The sequence below is a fragment of the Pongo abelii genome, chromosome 11, assembly GCF_028885655.2.
Source record: "Pongo abelii isolate AG06213 chromosome 11, NHGRI_mPonAbe1-v2.0_pri, whole genome shotgun sequence".
In the NCBI taxonomy this organism is placed as follows: domain Eukaryota; kingdom Metazoa; phylum Chordata; class Mammalia; order Primates; family Hominidae; genus Pongo; species Pongo abelii.
This window is the reverse complement of record NC_071996.2, coordinates 100,615,262-100,636,084: the sequence shown is the minus strand read 5'-3', so window position 1 is coordinate 100,636,084 and position 20,823 is coordinate 100,615,262. Positions and strand designations below refer to the sequence as shown.

At 40.3% G+C, this 20,823-nt stretch overlaps 1 protein-coding gene across 5 annotated transcripts in view; it reads left to right on the top strand.

Moving 5' to 3' along the window:
- Window positions 1-20,823, top strand: part of RFTN2 (raftlin family member 2) — a 103,530-nt gene that overhangs the window by 53,345 nt on the left and 29,362 nt on the right. For 3 of the 5 annotated variants that reach the window (XR_008522599.2, XM_054548772.2, NM_001133554.1), the window contains 2 exon segments: window positions 3,143-3,264; window positions 5,036-5,139. Coding sequence is in view for 4 of the 5 variants with exons in the window: in XM_054548772.2 (XP_054404747.1) it covers window positions 3,143-3,264; window positions 5,036-5,139 (226 nt within the window). In the remaining variant the exon portion in view is untranslated. 5 annotated transcript variants of the gene reach the window in all.

Here is a 20,823-nt window from a genome sequence, read left to right as displayed (position 1 = left end):
TCCTAGGATTTTTAGAATAGTAAATGAGCATTGGCTTCAACTTAAAGTCACCAGCTGCATTAGTCCCTAATAAGAGAGTCAGCCTGTCCTATGAAGCTTTGAAGCCAGGCATTGACTTCCCCTCTCTAGCAATGAAAGTCCTGGATGACATCTTCCACTATAAGGTTGTTTTACTGACATTGAAAATCTGTAGTTTTAGGCCAGGCGCGGTGGATCATGCCTGTAATCCCAACACTTTGGGAGGCTAAGGCGGGTGGATCATTTGAGGTCAGGAGTTTGAGACCAGCCTGGCTAACATGGTGAAACCCCATCTCCACTAAAAATACAAAAATTAGCTGGGTGTGGTGGTGTGTGCCTGTAATCTCAGCTACTTGGAAGGCGGAGGCAGGAGAATTGCTTGAGCCTGGGGAGGTAGAGGTTGCAGTTAGCCGAGATCACGCCACCACACCCCAGCCTGAGTGAAAGAGTGAGACCCTGTCTCAAAATAAATAAATAAATAATAAATAAAAATCTGTACTTTTGTGTAGCCACCTTTATCTATTCTCTTAGCTGGATCTTCTAGATAACTTGCTGCAGCTTCTACATCAGCACTTGCTCCTTCACCTTGCAATTTTATGTTATAGAGACAGCTTCTTTCCTTAAACTTCATGAACCAACCTCTGTTGGCTTCCAACTTTTCTTCCACAACTTCCTCACCTCTCTCAGCCTTCATAGAATGGAAGAGAGTTAGGATCTTGCTCTGGATTAGGCTTCGGCTTAAGGGACTGCTTGTGGCTGGTTTGTTCTTCTATCCAGACCGCTAAAACTGTCTCCATCATCAAGAAGTCTGTTTTGCTTTCTTATCATTCATTCACTTTTATTTTCCTTCAAGAACTTTTCCCTTACATTCACAACTTGGCTAACTGACACAAGAGGCCTAGTTTACCGCCTGTCTCAGCTTTGACATGTCTTCCTCACTAAGCTTAATAATCATTCCCAGCTTTCAATTTAAAATGAGAAAATTGTGACTCTTCTTTTCACTTGAACACTTAGAGGCTATTTCAGGGTTATTAATTGGCCTAATTTCAGGGAATGGGGGGCTCGAGGAGAAGGAGAGAGATGAGGGAAGGGCCAGTCAGTGGAGCAGTCAGAACCCCCACAACGTTTATCAGTTAAATTCACCATTTTATATGGGCATGGTTCCCGGTGGCCCAAAACAATTACAATAGTAACATCAAAGATCATTGATCACAGACCACAATAACAGATAGAATAATAATGAAAAAGGTTGAAATATTGCAACAATTACTAAAATGTGACACCAACACATGAAGTGAGTACACACCTTTGGAAAAATGGTACTAATAGACTTGCTCAATGCAGGATTGCCACAAACCTTCAATTTGGAAAAAAAAAAAAAAAAAAAAGCGGTATCTGCAAAACACAGTAAAGCAAAGCACAATAAAGCAAGATGGGACTGTGCTAGCGCCTCCCAATATTGAGAGCAAGAAAACACACCTGGAGCCACAAAGCCCGGAGTTTTCACATTATATAATTCCAAAGTAAGAAAGAAGGAGATTATAATTAACTATGTAATTATCACAGGATACAACTAATTTTAAAACACATACCTCTGAAAGGGAAATTGGGGCACGTACAATTGTAAAAATGATCTAGTGATGCCCTAAACTTTCAATCAGAAACAAATTTGATTCCACTGGTCACTTCGATGTGACAGTAAATAAGTACATTTAAAGGAAATGAAATAGATACTGTAATTAGAAAACCAATTTGAACTAGGAAACTAAACTTTACTGGGTTTTTGTTTGTTTTTCATTTTTCTGTTTGGTTTTGTTTTGTTTTGCTTTTGAGATGGAGTCTTGCTCTGTCACCCAGGCTGAAGTGCAATGGCATGATCTCAGCTCACCGCAATCTCCCCCTCCCGGGTTCAAGCGATTCTCCTGGCTCTGCCTCCCGAGTAGCCAGGATTACAGGCATGCACCACCATGCCCAGCTAATTTTGTATTTTTAGTACATATGGGTTTTTTCCATGTTGGTCAGGCTGGTCTCGAACTCCCGACCTCAGGTGATCTGCCTGCCTCGGCCTCCCAAAGTGTTGGGATTACAGGCGTGAGCCACTGTGCCCAGCCTACTGGGTTCTTGGGAACCACTCTGAACAATGCAAATTCTTCATGGTGTTCTGCCCTAACCACAAATGATGTCAAAAAAAAAATAATAATGATTTATCTCTTAAAATTTATAGCCTGATAATGAAAATTAAAACAGAAAATTACATTAAAATTACTTTTGTCTTTTTTATCGTTAAGCTTAAAAGATCCTTTGAAAATTTTGCAGGCCTTTAGAATTTAGAGAGCTGTCAACCACGGAAACTTTAATGTGACATTGTGCTGCACAAAAACCGAAATGTTTAACCAGCTCATGACCATGGGAAAAATGTCTCCTATAGCAAAATAGGAGACAAAAGAACTTCCATAAAATCAGTTTGTGTAGGCCAGCTGGTTATTGTCAACTATTCAAGAAAAAGTCAGAGAGGCCCTCCCTTAAAACTTCCTTCCCAGCAGGAATTCTTTTCACAATGATTTCTGTTTAGGGTCTTCCTGTCCCTGTTTTTCTTTTTTTTTTTTTAACCCATCATTGAGGTAAAGAATTGTTCTGTGTTTAGCTCTTTTGAAGTAATCTTACCTAGCATTAATTTTGATATTATGCCTTTAATTTCAAATATTAACATTTTTATGCTATTTCTCTTAATGGTTATAATTAACATGCATACAACGTATACATCCAAAACCAAATTTTGATTTCAAAATGAAGATCACATCCAGATGCCTTTTAAATTGATTTTCCACTCACTTCTCACTATGCCACACTATTTTATCTTGTTTTTGCTATTGTAGTTTTTATGTGTATAGTTGGATTTTAATTCAGTGAAGTAAAAAAAAAAAAAAAAAAAAAAGTGTTAATCTTTGCGGAGAAAGAAAAACTTTCCAAGAGGAGGAGGATATTATTGATTCAGCCAAAACAAATGTTTTTTAATTGAAATGTTTTTCCTTCAGTTTCCTATATGAGTTATTTAAGGATTTAGATGGTTTTACAAGCTACTTAGTATTTACAACCCTTCTTAATTGTATCCTCTTCCTCACAGGGGAACATTTGCCTAAATCTTTGGAAGGATTTTTTATCTATGAAGAAGAAGGTTCTGGAGTTCCAGGTTCTAGTAGGAAAGGAAATGATGCCATCGTAGTAGAACAATGGACTGTTATTGAGGTGAGCTGCAGTTTTCTGACAATTTAGCTTTACATATATAAATATAATATATATAATATATTTGATTTGGGTTTTTTTTTTTTTTTTTTTTGAGTCAGGGCCTTACTCTCTTACCCAGGCTGGAGTGCAGTGGCACCATCACAGCTCACTGCAGCCTTGACTTCCCCTGGCTCAGGTGATTCTCCAACCTCAGCCTCCCAGGTAGCTGGGACTACAGGCATGCACCACCATACTCAGCTAATTTTTTTGTATTTTTTGTAGAGACAGGGTCTTGCCATGTTGCCCAGGCTATATATATTTTATTTTACATGTTAAAAATCTTCAGTGCCTGGCACATGCAGTATCCTTAAACACATATTTGTTTAGCATTTAGAATCTCATCACAAATGCATGAACAAACTTCTCTCAGATTTGTGAAAAGGTAATCTGCTTTATCCAATGTTAAATGTTTTTGCAAGATAGAGAAATAATTAACTATGCATAAGTAGCCGTAAGTTCCCAAAAATTTTAAGCCAAAAAAACATCTCCTGGCACTGAGCTTCTCTTTACAGCATTCTGTGACAATCGATTGAAAGAAAAAAATTCGGTCACTCAACTAGTGTTTTATCTCCAGTCAACCAATGTGACTGAGGTTTTTTTAACCTTATGAATGACTTTTAAAGGCAAAAATATCCAAAAGATGTTCTTCTCTCGCCAGGCCAAATATGCACACACAGCATTGTCCTTCACAAACAGAGATGGCATTGCTGCTGATGTTGTGCACCCTGAATTCAGATGTCACTGAATGGACTGTCTTTGAGGTGTACACACTGAATTCAGGTATATTCTGTTTTGTGTATGAGGCCCTCCCTGACAGGCTGTTTCAGGGATACTTTTACCTTTCTGACCTTACACACGTTAAAGAGACATAGCCCATTTTCAAAGAAACTAGAAAACCCATTGAGTGGGGAAAAAGGATTTGGGGGAAGAGGTAAAGCTCCTAGCAAAACTCAATTCCAAATTAAGAAAAAAGCAATGAAAAGACTCCCCACACCCAAGCGCCTCTCATCTTCAATACCACTATCTTCACTCTCCACTCTTGTCCTCACTTCCTGGTCCCTAGACCAGTGTTTCTGAAAATGTGTTCTAGAAACTTCTTGGATCCAAATCCGCTAAGGAACTCGTGTTAAAATGCAGACTCTGCCTGGCACAGTGGCTCACGTCTGTAACCCCAGCACTTTAGGAAGGTGAAATGGGAGGATAACTTGAGCCCGGGAGTTTAAGACCAGCCTGGGCAACGTAGTGAGACCCCATCTCTACAAAAAATTTTAAAATTAACCAGGCATAGTGTCATGCACCTGTAGTCCCAGTTACTCAGGCGGCAGAGGCAGGAGGATAGTTTGAGCCCAGGAGATTGAGGCTAAAGTGAGTTATGATTGTGCCACTGCACCCTAGCCTGGATGTAGGAATGAGACCCTCTCTTAAAATAAAATGAAATAAAATGCAGATTCCCAGCTCCCCAACCCCATATATTAAATTTCGAGAACCACTGCCCTAACAAGACCAAAGGAAGGCCCAAACTTCGGACAACGGGGTGGAAACCTCTCTCCATTACCAATGTTTCTAACTTGGTTCAATTCTCAGAAGGAAGCAGAGCAGAACATGAAGCTCAGGAAGGCTGCAGCGGATGAAAGTGAACTCCCCTCATCCTAACATGCATCACCCTTTGTTGTAAATGTGTAGTTGGTTGTCTTTGCCATTAGACTATGAGCTCTTATACTTATTCATGCAGGGATGTGAAATCAAAACAGATTATGGCCCTCTGCTGCACACTCTGGCTGAATTCGGATGGCTTCTGACAAGCGTGTTGCCCACACCTGTATTAAGACATGACAGGTAAGGCAAAGCATCCTTACATACTATCATTTAATTCTAATATATAACTTCATTTGTTAGATAGTTCAGTTCAACAAATATTTGTTTAATGCCTACAAAAAACATTACACTGAGCTTCTAATTTGATTTTATGGAACTTAGAGTTTAGTAAATCTAGTCCTTGGCATTACAGATGTATAAGCTGTTAGGCTCTGCAGCACATATCGAAAACTGTTCTCACCCCAGCCCACAGCCAGGTTCAGGACACAGTAGGGTTCCGGAGTGAGCAGGATGGAGGAGCGCTTCTGCCACCTTCCCTCCAGTGTGGTGAGTTAGTTCCCCTTGGCACATGGACTTGGTAGCTGTTTCCATTAAAATAAATACCTACATTAGAACCAAATGCCAATATTTTGTAAGTACTAACTTTCCTTTTCCTTTTCTCCTTTTACTAACGTTCTTGGAAAGGAAAAATTGAATCTTACTTTTTGAGAGAGGGAAACAGAGACCAAGTAAGTCATTACGTAAAATGCTTTGCTATTCCTTGGACCCAGAGATGTGTCCTCTGCCCGCTTTGGCATCCAGGAAATGACTGACTGCCAAGGCTGTCCTGCCTGGGCAGGTGACTACCTGCAGAGGACAGCACAATACCAACTAGGCCTTCCCTTTCAGCAGAGTCAATTACGGTTCAACATTCTGAGTGATTGGCAGGTGTGACTAAGGAAGGCAACTTCCCCTTCCTTAGTCTAACCCCCTTCACTCACCTTTTCTGGCCTTCCCGGTTTAGCAACTTAGCCCTGTCCAGTATCCCAGTATCCCACAACATTTAAAAACTTTTGATTGGCATGGCTTTATCTGAAAAGCCACACCTTCTTCAGGTAGGGAAAGGAATTAAGGTGGATATAAAGTAAACATACTCAAGTTTAAAGAACAAAAAAGGAATGTTTGAAGTAAGCAAAGCAATTAATCTACTTTTCTTCCCAGAGCTCTGTAGTAACTGTTCTCAAATTGAGTGATGACTCCTTGAAGCATGATTTCCCAGCCTTTTGTACTCTGTGACATACCTGTCAAATAGCAGAACAGTAGTAATTCTCAAGATTCAGTCTTCATGAAACGGGAGAATACCATGACACCCCCGCCCTCAACCTTGCAGGACGTGTGACAGTGGTGTGGCTTGTCTGTTCACCCTGTGCATGCTCAAACCACTTACAGGAGGGGAAGCAAACAGATGGGCAGGTGCAGGAGCTGGGGTGAGTGCTCTGGGGCTCCGGCCCCATGGTAGCGTCTAGGGGTGGGTGCCTGCGACTCCCAAAGCCCAAGTAGGCATGTGTTACAGTGCTCTTTTAGTTTTGCCATCTGCAGACGGCTTAAGTGTTAACCAGCTCAGTGTCCTCTCAGTACCTAGGTCCTTGTCCAGCGTCCAGGAAGAACCAAGTTGCACAGGGAATTGAGGATGGTGATTGTGCAGGTTTTATTGAGGGTGGAGGTGGGATGCAGTGGGAAGATGATCATCTTCCAGAGTTTGACCGTCCAGCAGCCGATCTCCTCTCCAACCATCTCCAGCCAAACTCTTCTCAGCATTCAGATGCTTCTTCTCTTATCTTTGCCAAACCATTCTGAATTTTAAATTTGAAAAATCAAATTTAAAAGGCGAAAAGTCAATCAATCAATAAATATGTGGAAAATAAAAATATGTGGAAGCTGTACATGGTTTCTGGCCCTGAAGGATCTTGTGAGCTGGTTAAGCTTACGTTTCATACATACAAAACAAGGGATTCTGGTCAGGGCAGATCAAGCTTATGTATTGTGTAATATAATACAGTAACTAATCAAGGGCTAGATGAGGTGTCTTAGTCTATAGGTTCATAGGAATATTAAAAAGAAGAGACATTTTAAACTGTCAAAGTTGGATGGGATCATCAAATACTAAAGAGATTAGAGGGCAGCATCATCACTGTTTAGCAGATTTCCATTTAGGAAGATGCTACTAACTCTGTATAGAAGATAGCAGAAAAACATAATTTTAACAGTAATTGCCATTATGCAACAAGGCTCACTACAAAACACAATGTCTACTCTTCTTTTGTATGCCAAAGAGCATTGTGCAATATTGGTGTTTATTTTGTTCCTTTCCATTTTGTAATCTGAGTCCTGCCAAGTGCCTGCAACACATGAAACATAGGATGAAGGTCATTTGGTAACAAGGATTGTTGGTAAAACTTGTTTATCCTCTGCCTTTTTATTCTTATGCAAATATACTGTCCCTGTGACAAGTCACGTGCTGTTCTTAGCTGCTTCAGTACACACAATGATAGTAATCATGGTCAATGATGTCATCTTTACAAATAAAGAAAAGTGTTATATACAGTTGACCTTGGTCAAAGTAGAGGATAGAGCCCGAAGTTTTTAGTCTCTGAAACTAGAGGAATGGTTACGAGCCGCCCAGGCTTTGGAGCTAAGCAGATCTTGTTTTAATTATAGCTTCATCATTGTTTAGCTGTATGATTTGGGCAAGTCATCTAAACTTTTTAAGATAAATTTCCTTATCTGAAAAATGGGACAATAATATCAACTTTAGTGGATTATCACTATGACTAAGATAATACATGCAAAGTACCTGTACAGGGCCTGGGCATATTAAGGTAATGAATTAGGGCTAATGTTTTGGGACTTAATCCTTAGCAGAGCCAAAATTTCTGACAAGCTGAAACCAATGTTCAGGGATGATAGCTTGGCCTGTCCTGAATCAGGATGTTTCAGAAAATGTAAATACTGTAGTTCACTATATACAAAATCAGCACTGAAGATGACAAGATAATAAAAGCAACAGAAATACATAATGACATTATTAAGATATCTGCTTACACATATTCTCACACCCAGAAAAACAAATGCCTATCATCATCTTCTTTTTGCGGCCCACATGTCGAAAACATAACTTAAAACTACTGTCAGTGAAAACATTCTTCCTTACATGTGTTTGTCTTATATGCAATAACAGAGTCTTAAGTAATTTCAACATTTTCCCTACTCTTCTATCACCTAAGCCATACTTGAATGGTCTATATATAAGCTGTTTTTCCCTCACTCAAATATATCCTATTATTGGATTACATAGATACAGTATGTCCCTAGGTTAAAGTTGTTGCTTCAATTACCCTAGGCAATATCACATCACTAGGGTTTAAAGCTGCATTACTACGGAAACGTCATGATGCTGTAATCTTATATCACCACATTATTCCAGAGTTATTGTTGTTGGTCCTGAAAACATGCCAGAATCCCTTCTTAATTGTTATCACTATTAATAATACCAATGGGCTCAATCCTTTTTCTTTCAAGAGTTCAAGGTGAAAGTTGACATTAAACTCTTCAGAGCAAATTTGGTGGAGGACCAAACTAGCTGAGCTAGCAGTTAATATTGTTAAACAACCAAAATAAAGGAGAAGTAGGAGCCAAAATTCCCTCTGTTTGGCTACCTCAAAACAGCAGCATGGCTTCCCTCTCCAATTCTCGAGTGTGGGCAGGAATGTGCATTCTACAGGAATCTCAAAGCAATTTTTATGCACTTTCAGAAACACTGAATTCTAACCTTACATTGAGAGAGAGAAAGCGAGAAGGATAAGGGAGGGGGCAAGAGAGAGAGAGAGAACTTTAGAACACAGGATAGAAGAAAGACATGCACTCATTTATATCTAGAAGGCAGAATTTAAAGGCAGGGGACTTTTGGTCCAGCTGAATCAAGTTGTACTATACCAACAACATTAAAAAACCTGATCCTCAAGTGAACCTAATAGACATCTACAGAACTCTCCACCCCAAATCTACAGAATATATATTCTTCTCAGCACCACATCACACTTATTCTAAAATTGACCACATAATTGGAAGTAAAACACTTCTCAGCAAATGTAAAAGAACAGAAATCACAACAAACTGTCTCTCAGACCACAGTGCAATCAAATTAGAACTCAAGATTAAGAAACTCACTCAAAACCACACAACTGCATGGAAACTGAACACCCTGCTCCTTATTGACTGTTGGGTAAATAACAAAATGAAGGCAGAAATAAAGATGTTCTTTGAAACCAATGAGAACAAAGACACAACATACCAGAATATATGGGACACATTTAAAGCAATGTGTAGAGGGAAATTTATAGCACTAAATGCCCACAAGAGAAAGCAGGAATGATCTAAAATCGGCACTCTAACATCACAATTAAAAGAACTATAAAGAAGCAAGAGCAAACACATTCTCAAAAGCTAGCAGAAGACAGGAAATAACTAAGATCAGAGCAGAAATGAAGGAGATAGAGACACAAAAAACCCTTCAAAAAATCAATGAATCCAGAAGCTGGTTTTTTGAAAAGACTGACAAAATACATAGACTGCTAGCCAGACTAATAAAGAAGAAAAGAGAGAAGAATCAAATAGACTCAATAAAAATGATAAAGGGGATATCACTACCGATCCCACAGAAATACAAACTACCATCAGAGAATACTATAAACGCCTCTATGCAAATAAACTAGAAAATCTAGAAGAAATGGATAAATTCCTCAACACATATACCCTCCCAAGACTAAACCAGGAAGAAGTTGAATCTCTGAATAGACCAATAACAGGTTCTGAAATTGAGGCAATAATTACTAGCGTACCAACCAAAAAAAGTCCAGGACCAGACGGATTCACAGCCAAATTCTACCAGAGGTACAAAGAAGAGCTGGTACAATTCCTTCTGAAATTATCTCAATCAATAGAAAAAGAGGGATTCCCCCATAACTCATTTTTGAGGCCAGCATCATCCTGATACCAAAACCTGGCAGAGACACAACAAAAAAAGAATATTTTAGGCCAATATCCCTGATGAACAATGAAGATCATCAATAAAATAGTGGCAAACCGAATCCAGCAGCACATCAAAAAGCTTATCCACCACAATCAAGTCAGCTTCATCCCTGGGATGCAAGTCTGGTTCAACATACACAAATCAATAAATATAATCCATCACATAAACAGAACCAATGACAAAAACCACATGATTATCTCAATAGATGTAGAAAAGGCCTTTGACAACATTCAACAGCCCTTCATGCTAAAACCTCTCAATAAACTAGGTATTGATGGAACATATCTCAAAATAATAAGAGCTATTTGTGACAAACCCACAGCCAATATCACACTGAATGGGCAAAAACTGGAAGCATTCCCTTTGAAAACTAGCACAAGACAAGGATGCCCTCTCTCACCACTCCTATTCAACATAGTATTGGAAGTTCTGGCCAGGGCAATCAGGCAAGAGAAAGAAATAAAGGGTATTCAGTTAGGAAATGAGGAGGTCAAATTGTCTCTGTTTGCAGAAGACATGATTGCATTTTTAGAAAACCCCATCGTCTCAGCCCAAAATCTCCTTAAGCTGATAAGCAACTTCAGCAAAGTCTCAGGATAAAAAATCAATGTGCAAAAATCACAAGCATTCCTATACACCAATAACAGACAGAGAGCCAAATCGTGAGTGAACTCCCATTCACAATTGCTACAAAGAGAATCAAATACCTAGGAATCCAACTTGCAAGGGATGTGAAGGACCTCTTCAAGGAGATCTACAAATCACTGCTCAAGGAAATAAAAGAGGACACAAACAAATGGAAGAACATTCCATGCTCATGGATAGGAAGAATCAATATCGTGAAAACGGCCATACTGCCCAAGTAATTTATAGATTCAATGCCATCCCCATCAAGCTACCAATGACTTTCTTCACAGAATTGGAAAAAACTACTTTAAAGTTCACATGGAACCAAAAAAGAGCCCGCATTGCCAAGACAATCCTAAGCCAAAAGAACAAAGCTGAGGCATCACGCTACCTGACTTCAAACTATACTACAAGGCTACAGTAACCAAAACAGCATGGTACTGGTACCAAAACAGATATATAGACCAATGGAACAGAACAGAGGCCTTAGAAATAACACCACACATCTACAACCATCTGATATTTGACAAACCTGACAAAAACAAGCAATGGGGAAAGGATTCCCTATTTAATAAATGATGCTGGGAAAACTGGCTAGCCATATGCAGAAAGCTGAAACTGGATCCCTTCCCTACATCTTATACAAAAATTAACTCAAGATGGATTAAACACTTAAATGTAAGACCTAAAACCATAAAAACCCTAGAAGAAAACCTAGGCAATACCATTCAGGACATAGGCATGGGCAAAGACTTCATGACTAAAACACCAAAAGCCAAAATAGACAAATAGGATCTAATTAAACTAAAGAGCTTCTGCACAGCAAAAGAAACTATCAGCAGAGCGAACAGGCAACCTACAGATTAGGAGAAAATTTTTGCAATCTATCCATCTGACAAAGGGCTAATATCCAGAATCTACAAAGAACTTAAACAAATTTACAAGGAAAAAACAAACAACCCCATCAAAAAATGGGTGAAGGATATGAACAGACACTTCTCAAAAGAAGACATTTACGCAGCCAACAAACTTAGGAAAAAATGCTCATCGTCACTGGTCATTATAGAAATGCAAATCAAAAGCACAATGAGATACCATCTCATGCCAGTTAGAATGGCGATCATTAAAAAGTCAGGAAACAACAGATGCTGGAGAAGATGTGGAGAAATAGGGACGCTTTTACACTGTTGGTGGGAGTGTAAATTAGTTCAATTATGTGGAAGACAGTGTGGCGATTCCTCAGGGATCTAGAATTAGAAATACCATTTGACCCAGTGATCCCGTTACTGGGTATATACCCAAAGGATTCTAAATCATACTACCATAAAGACACATGCACACATATGTTTATTGCAGCACTGTTCACAATAGCAAAGTCTTGGTACCAACCCAAATGCCCATCAATGATAGACTGGATAAAGAAGATGTGACACATAAACACCATGGAATGCTATGCAGCCATTAAAAAAAGGATGAGTTCATGTCCTTTGCAGGGACATGGATGAAACTGGAAACCATCATTCTCAGTAAAGTAACACAAGAAGAGAAAACCAAACACCGCATGTTCTCACTCATAAGTGGGAGTTGAACAATGAGAACACATGGACACAGGGAGGGGAACATCACACACTGGGGTCTGTTGTGGGGTGGGGAGCTGGGGGAGGGATAGCATTAGGAGAAATGCCTAATGTAAATGATGATTTGATGGGTGCAGCAAACCAACATGGCACACATATACCTATGTAACAAACCTGCACGTTGTGCACATGTACCCCAGAACTTAAAGTATAAAAAAAAAAAAAAAAAAAAAAAAGTCTGGTCCCGGTCAGGCACAGTGGCTCATGCCTGTAATCCCATCACTTTGGGAGGCCAAAGAAGGCAGATCACTTGAGGTCAAGAGTTTGAGACCAGCCTAGCCAACATGGTGAAACCCCGCCTCTACTAAAAATACAAAAAAAATCATCTGGGCGTGGTGGTGTGCACCTGTAGTTCCAGCTACCCAGGAGGCTGAGGCACGAGAATCACTTGAACCAGGGAGGCAGGGGTTGCAGTGAGCCAACATCATGCCACTGCACACCAGCCTGGATAACAGAGTGAGACTCTGTCTCAAAAAAAAAAAAAAGTCTGGTCCCTAACGACAAGATGTGAATAACAAGACAAATTGGTCTCACTGTGATGCTGAGCTCTGCTCCCCTCTTCCATTTTCTGCAGCCCCTGTAGAACAGGCCCAACAGCCTCGTGGGCATCACAGCTCAGAAGCACTGGAAGTCTGTGGAGTCCCAATCTCAATCTCAGTCTTCATGTGGCAGCCAAAGCAGATGTTGCACATTTATATACATGCAGTTGAGGGAGAGGTTAGGATTTGGTCCATTCTAATGCAGTTCTCTGCTCTTACTAATTTAAATTCTGCAGAAACAGTGTCATTGTAATTCCATCATGAGTTAAACTCATAGTAATCTTGCTGTGAGCAGCATTTTGATAAGGCCACATTCTTAAAATAATCAATTTTGTCTATTATATATACTTCCAGTTACCATCACTCTTTCTCATCTGAACATAAATGTTAAACATTTTGTGGGGTGGGGAGGAGTTGGGACAACTAAACTGTAGCAGTGCCCTTTTATTTGTTTTTAACACATACTGATACCTGAGAAACAAATTTAGGATCCTAGGAAAAGGAACTTTGTGACTAAGCACATAGCTGCAAAGTTGGAAGCCAAAATTTAATTTTATAATTTTCCTTTTAAAAAGCAAAATTTTATTTCAGTTTTCAAAAGCAAGAATTAACTCATTTACTTTTGAGTTGCAAATGTTAAGCCACGACAATTAATTAATGTGTAAGACGAAGCAAAAGTTAACATAAAATACAAATTAACAGTTCTATTTCTTCTAGTCCAGTGAATTTTGGAACTATAAATGAAAGCTTTTTATAAGAGTATATTTCACAAGTGACTGAGCAGTTACGGATAAACCCACTCTTTTGAAACTGGCTTAGTTGTATTGAAACTGATACAGATTCATGCATTTATTTTAATAAGAATGTTCTTTCTGTTCAACTCAAATATTTCTTGAGTGCCTAATATGTGCAAGACAATATTTTACCCACTCTAGGGGCAGATATACAGAAACTCATACTCTGCTTTGAGAAACAACCCAGTTCATGACAGGTCCTGCCATGAAGGTCTAGAGCATGTATTCTCAACGGGAGTGATATGTCCCCAAGATGATGAAAATTGGTTATTGAGAGTGCGAGGGGGTGAAAAAAATCTCAGCTATTACAATGGTTTGTGAACCTCCAAAAGGCCACACAGTACATACACAGATACACAGCATATCTTTGGTATTAAAATTTAATGGGGAGATATTGGCGGAAAATATCTGAATATTGCTCCTCAGGGAAGCAATAATGAAAAAAGAGTTGACTATAAGGCAGGTGAATATGGTAGAGGAATCGATAAAGAAGGAGGGCAGGTCTGTGAAGCTCATGATGTCTGAGGGGGCACCGTGATGAAAAAATACTGCTTCCAAAAGCAGTTTTAGAGAGGAAAAGTATTCCTTGTGGCAGATAGGGCTAACTTGGAATAGTAAATGGTTTTCCTCTAACATACCAGCACTAATCTGTTGGTAGTGGCTGCCTGGAACGCTGCAATAAGGATTCTGAGACTAGAACCAGCTCAGCAAAAAAGAATGTGGCATTCAATTAGTGATGTCTACTATGTGCATGGGAGCGGATGTTGCAGTATGAATACCACAGATTATTTGCTTTCTCTGGCAACCTTAAGCAAAGCAATGTCAGAAAAGTGCAGGATATATTTAAAGAAGAGTGAATTTGGGTGAATGAATTCCTAAAAACTTCTCATTTAAAACCCAACAAATTCGGCCGGGCGCGGTGGCTCACGCCTGTAATCCCAGCACTTTGGGAGGCCAAGGCGGGTGGATCACGAGGTCAGGAGATCGAGATCATCCTGGCTAACACGGTGAAACCCCGTTTCTACTAAAAATACAAAAAATTAGCCGGGCGTGGTGGCAGGTGCCTGTAGTCCCAGCTACTTGGGAAGCTGAGGCAAGAGAATGGCGTGAATCCGGGAGGCGGAGCTGGCAATGAGCCGAGATTGCGTGCACTCTAGCCTGGGCGAAAGAGCCAGACTCCATCTCAAAAAAAAAAAAAAAACCCAACAAATTCAAGACTGACGTTTCCAAAAGAATAAATGCAAAGGGGAGGGAGCTTTTTATCATGTATAAATCTACAACTATTCTTCTACATTTCACCCTTAAATATACTATTTTAAAACAAGTTTTGTGATATAAAACACTCATATAGAAAGTGCATAAAACACACGCTGGGTGTGGTGGCTCACATCTATAATCCCAGCAGTTTGGGAGGCCCAGGTGGGTGAATCACCTGAGGTCAGGAGTTCAAGACCAGCCTGGCCAACATGGCGAAACCCTGTCTGTACTAAAAATACAAAAATTAGCCGGGCATGGTGTCACATGCCTGTGGTCACACCTACTTGGGAGGCTGAGGCATGAGAATCGCTTGAGCCCAGGAGGCAGAGGTTGCAGTAAGCCAGGATTGCACCACTGCACTCCAGCCTGGGCAACAGAGTGAGGCTCTGTCTCAAAACAAATAAATAAACAAATAAATAAATAAATAAATAAATAGAACGTGCATAAAACACAAATGTGCATAATTATGCACAAAGACCTGTGTCATCACAGCTGGCCAAAAGAATAGAATATCACCCACACCCTAGAAGCACCGCATGTGTCTCCCCATCACATTCACTTCCTCCACACAGAGATAACATTATCCCCCCTTTTAGGATGGTCATATCCTTGCTTTGCCTAATAGTTTTACCACTTATGTATGAATCCCTAAACAATACAGTTTAGTTTTGCCTGTTTTTTAACTTTATATGAATGGAATCATATCATATATATTCTTTTATGTGTTGCTGCTCTCACTTAACATTGTAAGTTTTACCCATGTCGTGTGTAGCAGTTTATTTATTCATTCTACCATGTATGTGTCCATTCAGCTGCGGGTGGTTTGCTGTCTCCAGTTGTTGGCTATGACAAACAATGCTGTTCTGAGTATGAGCAGAGATCTTGGTGCACACATGTGTGAGTTTCTAGAAGCAGAATTGCTGGGTCATAGGGCACGTCTTTAGCTTTGTTAGATAAATACCAGATTCTTTTCAAATAGATTGTTTCCACGTACACTCCTACTAGCAGAGTGTCAGAGTCACCATTGTCTCAACACAAAATATTATCATACTTTTAAATTTCGCCATTTTGATCGAGAGTATATAGTGTGATCTCAGTATGACTTTCATTTGTAGTTTCCTAATTACTTGCTGAGATTGAGCACATTTACATATGTTTATTGGCCACTTGGATTTTTCTTTCATAAAGTACCTGTTTAAGTATTTTTGCCCACATTTAAAATTCTATGTTTTTTTGTTTTTTGTTTTTGCTTTTTCGAGACAGAGTCTCACTCTGTAGCCCAGACTGGAGTGCAGGGGCGTGATCTTGGCTCACTGCAACCTCTACCTCCCGGGTTCAAGCGATTCTTCTGCCTCAGTCTCCCAAGTAGCTGGGATTACAGGCACCCACCACCATGCCTGGCTAATTTTGTTTTTCTCCGTAGTTTTTTTAGTAGAGATGGAGTTTCACCATGTTAGCCAGGCTGGTCTCGAACTCCTGACCTCAGGAGATCCGCCTGCCTCACCTCCCAAAGTGCTGGGATTACAGGCATGAGCCACCACGCCCGGCCTAAAGTTCTATTCATAAGGCCAGGCACAGTGGCTCACACCTGTAATCTCAGCCCTTTGGGAGACTAAGCTGGGAGAATAGCTTGGGCCCAGGAATTCAAGACCAGCCTGGGCAACATAGCGAGACCCCCATCTCTATAAAAAATTTAAATTTAAATTTAAAAAATCTCTACCTATAACTCACTTAAATATAACAGATAAAGAGTCCTTTATTTATTATGCATGCTGCAATTATCTTCACTAATACTGTGGCTTGTCTTTTCACTCTATGATGTCTTTAATTAACAAAAGGTTTTAATTTTAAAATCAACAAATGTACAATCTTTACCCTTTTTAGTATATTGTTTAAGAAATCTCTCCCTTCATTGAAGTTAGTGTAGAAAGGAAAGAGTGAATTATTTTAAAATATGAGACTTTTTTTATTATTATACTTTAAGTTTTAGGGTACATGTGCACAACGTGCATGTATACATGTGCCATGTTGGTGTGCTGCACCCACTAACTCATCATTTAGCATTAGGTATATCTCCTAATACTATCCCTCCCCCTTCCCCCCACCCCACAACAGTCCCCACTGTGTGATGTTCCCCTTCCTATGTCCATGTGTTCTTGTTGTTCAGTTCCCACCTATGAGTGAGAACATGCGGTGTTTGGTTTTTTGTCCTTGTGATAGTTTGCTCAGAATGACAGTTTCCAGCTTCATCCATGTCCCTACAAAGGACATGAAATCATCCTTTTTTATGGCTGCATAGTATTCCATGGTGTATATGTGCCACATTTTCTTAATCCAGTCTATCATTGTTGGACATTTGGGTTGGTTCCAAGTCTTTGCTATTGTGAATAGTGCCATGATAAACATACATGTGCATGTGTCTTTATAGCACCATGATTTATAATCCTTTGGATATATAACCAGTAATAGGATGGCTGGGTCAAATGGTGGTGGCATGCACCTGTAGTCCCAGCTACTCAGGAGGCTAAGGCAGGAGGATCACTTGAACCTGGGAGACGGAGGTTGCAGTGAGCCAAGATCGCGTCACTGCACTCTAGCCTGGCAACAGAGCAAGACTCCATTTCAAAAAAAAAAAAAAAAAAATCTTGGCTTTTATATCTTAAAGAATGTAGAACAACTTTCTCCCACCCATCCATAAATTCTAAGTACTATAGCTCTCAAAGATGCTTGAAATTATGGGCACATATTGAACCAAGAAGAAGTTCAAGTTGTCCTTGTAACTTCCCACAAAAAAAATGTTTTAATTTAATTATTGGCGGGGCAGTGGCTCACACCAGTAATCCCAGCACTTTGGGAGGCCAAGGCAGACAGATCACCTGAGGTAAGGAGTTTAAGACCAGCCTGGCCAACACGGTGAAACCCCGTCTCTACTAAAAATACACAAAAAAGAAAAAAAAAAAAATTAGCCAGGCATAATGGCGCACACCTGTAGTCCCAGCTACTCAGGAGGCTGAGGCAGGAGAATCACGTGAACCCACAAGGTGAAGGTTGCAGTGAGCCAAGATCATGCCACTGCACTCCAGCCTGGGCGACAGAGCAAGACTCTGTCTCAAAAAAATAATAATAATAAAAAAAAGATAGTGCCAAACTATAAATAGAACTTTTTTTTAGTTTCATTTTTGTTGCTTGTTTGTTTTTACAACTAGTACTAGTCACTGTTGCACAAAACTGAATTCATCTGGGGGAATTTTAAGGCAAAGCTTTCAATGATTAATCTTTTATGTCACACTTTAATACCACGGATCATGAACTTGCTCCTGTCTCTTCTTCCATTTGCCACACTAACATCAGGACCTGTGTGGTTTGCTTAAGTAGTCTAATTGGCCCAAGAAAAATGAACATTTGTGTTTATTTTCTTCATTATTCTCCACTATAACTTCTGAACATTATAAGCTGGAATACTTAATTTAGGATGCTAAATAAAAATCTGGAATTTGGCAAAATAACCTTAGACTTATCCACTAATTATAAAGTTTTCTAGTCAGAATAGAATTAAACTAAGCCACATCTTCCTGTAGTCAGGGCTTCAGTGAGCTCTACAAGCAAGTGTAGTCACTCTACATTTGCTTATAGAGCTAATGCAGTGTTGTAGAAAGAGTGGGAACTAGAGGAGACCCAAGACAAAGATCTTAAAAGCTGAGTCTCAATTTCCCTATCCATAAAATAGAGAAAATGTCTGCTCTGCACACCTTAAAGGATTATCATAAGAAACAAGCATGTTAATGTACACAGAAAGGACTTGGAACGCAGAGAGCACTACAGGAGTCAAAGTTGTTTTTATTAGTTTAGTCCAAGAGATCTTCTGTTAGTGGGAAGACCCAGTCTTCTTGATAGTCATGCTGTTGTCACAGCAAATCCCTCTCCCTCAAATGACATTCACATAGAATCTTCTTTGTGCTTTCTCATGAAATGCATAGAAGAAGGCAGGGAAGAGAAAAGGAAACATTTCTGAGCATCTCCTATGCTCCAGGGTCCATATCCAGGGTATAGGAACTTTACATCCACTATCTCATTGACAATGTTCAACCACCTCTGCCTGCAGAGAACTCAGCCTGCCCTGGCTGACCTGTCCTTCATGCAGCCTGTGCCCTCGTGCTGACCACAGCACCAGGGATCATCTGCTGCCCTCAGAGATGAAGGGACTAGTCAATGTTCTCATCACTTCCCTGTAGACTGTTCTCTATACTTGTCACCAAAACAGTTTGTACTAGAACTTTTTCAGAATTTAAATTACTATCTCTAAATCAAGCATATTTTCCAAAGTTGTCTTTGTTTTCTAATACATCAAAGCATGACTGTCCATTAAAGTCTAAAACAGAACCAGAAGATTCTTAAATCCCTCTCAGGAAGATACTAAGTCACTCAGTTAACTAACAGCACCTTTTAGATGAACATTTTTGTAGGGAATAAGAGATGTGGGCTCTGTCCTCTGAAACCATCCAGGGCATTTGAAACATCCTCTCAGGTCCCATAATGACCACCAGTTTGCTAAGGGAAAAATATTCTATCCCAACTCTGTAAATAGAATTATCTCAGGAACCACTGAGAACCATAAGGGACTTACTTGCTTCACCAAATAGGTGTCTCTCTATAAGGCTTCAGACCTCTTTCCCTTAGGTCTACCGTGATTAGAGTCTCAAAACCAAAACAAGTTCCACATGGTCTCACAGCTGGTCTGAAAACAGCAGGACCTCTTTTAAATCAAAATGGCCCTCAGAAAACCAGGGACATAGAAGTTTCCGACATATCTCAAATTAAGGATCTGACTATGAGGACGTCCCCAAGAGGTAGGCAGATGCTGACCTTCCAAAGTCTTATTTGAGCATTCGGATGCTGTCTAAAGTTGTCAGCCTTTGACAAACCATCTCCATGTTTGCTGTTTTATCTCATTAGACTCCCCAAACAGCACTCCTTATAGGGCCACTGGAAGGCATTACTCGTCAGTTTCAACCGAACAGTTTTAAAGCTCGTGCTTAGGCCAGGCGAGGTGGCTCACGCCTGTAATCCTGGCACTTTGGGAGGCCGAGGCGGGTGGATCACCTGACGTCAGGAGTTCAAGACCAGCCTGGCCAACACGATGAAACCCCGTCTCTACTAAAAATACAAAAAATTAGCCAGATGTGGTGGTGTGTGCTTGTAATCCCAGCTACTTGGGACGCTGAGGCAGGAGAATCCCTTGAACCCGAAAGGCAGAGGTTGCAGTGAGCCCAGATCATACCACTGCACTCCAGCCTAGGCAATAGAGTGGAGACTCCGCCTCAAAAAAAATAAAATATAAAATAAAATAAAGCTCGTGCTTAAAAAGCTTCGCCCTTTCAGAGGCAATTCCCCTTCACACCACAGGAGGGATAGGTTTGACAGTGCTCTTGCCTCACTGAAGTAGCTGTGGAGGGTTAGCCCTACCCTGTGCCACGTGTCTCACCTCTCTGCATACTGTGTTAAATATCAAGCAGAACGCTGGCAGAGAGAATCCTATTTCAAACATACAGGCAATGATTCTCAACCCAGGATCGAGCAGTGTACTTCACACCATCTGAGGACTTTTTCCCTTGACATACACCCCTAACCCACCTACCTCCACCTCCAACCCACCGAGCCTTTGATAAGCCACCTCCTTCCTCTTTCTCCTTCTCACACTGCCTCGGGATCCGCTGGTAGAGATACTCTTTCATAATTTGGGGTTGCTGCCAGAAATTGTGTCAGACTGCAGAGGGAGTAACTCCTCACCCACATTCCAAATTCGTTTATATTTTAGACAAGTCAGGTCAGGAATAAATTGGTAAACTAAAGATGGTGAAAAATATGTGTCCTCAGCATGGCTCTAGACAGCCTATCCGGCTAAAATTGTCCAAAACATTTAAGGACACAAGTCACATTAGAAGAATATGGTAAGGCCGGGCGCGGTGGCTCACACTTGTAATCCCAGCACTTTGGGAGGCTGA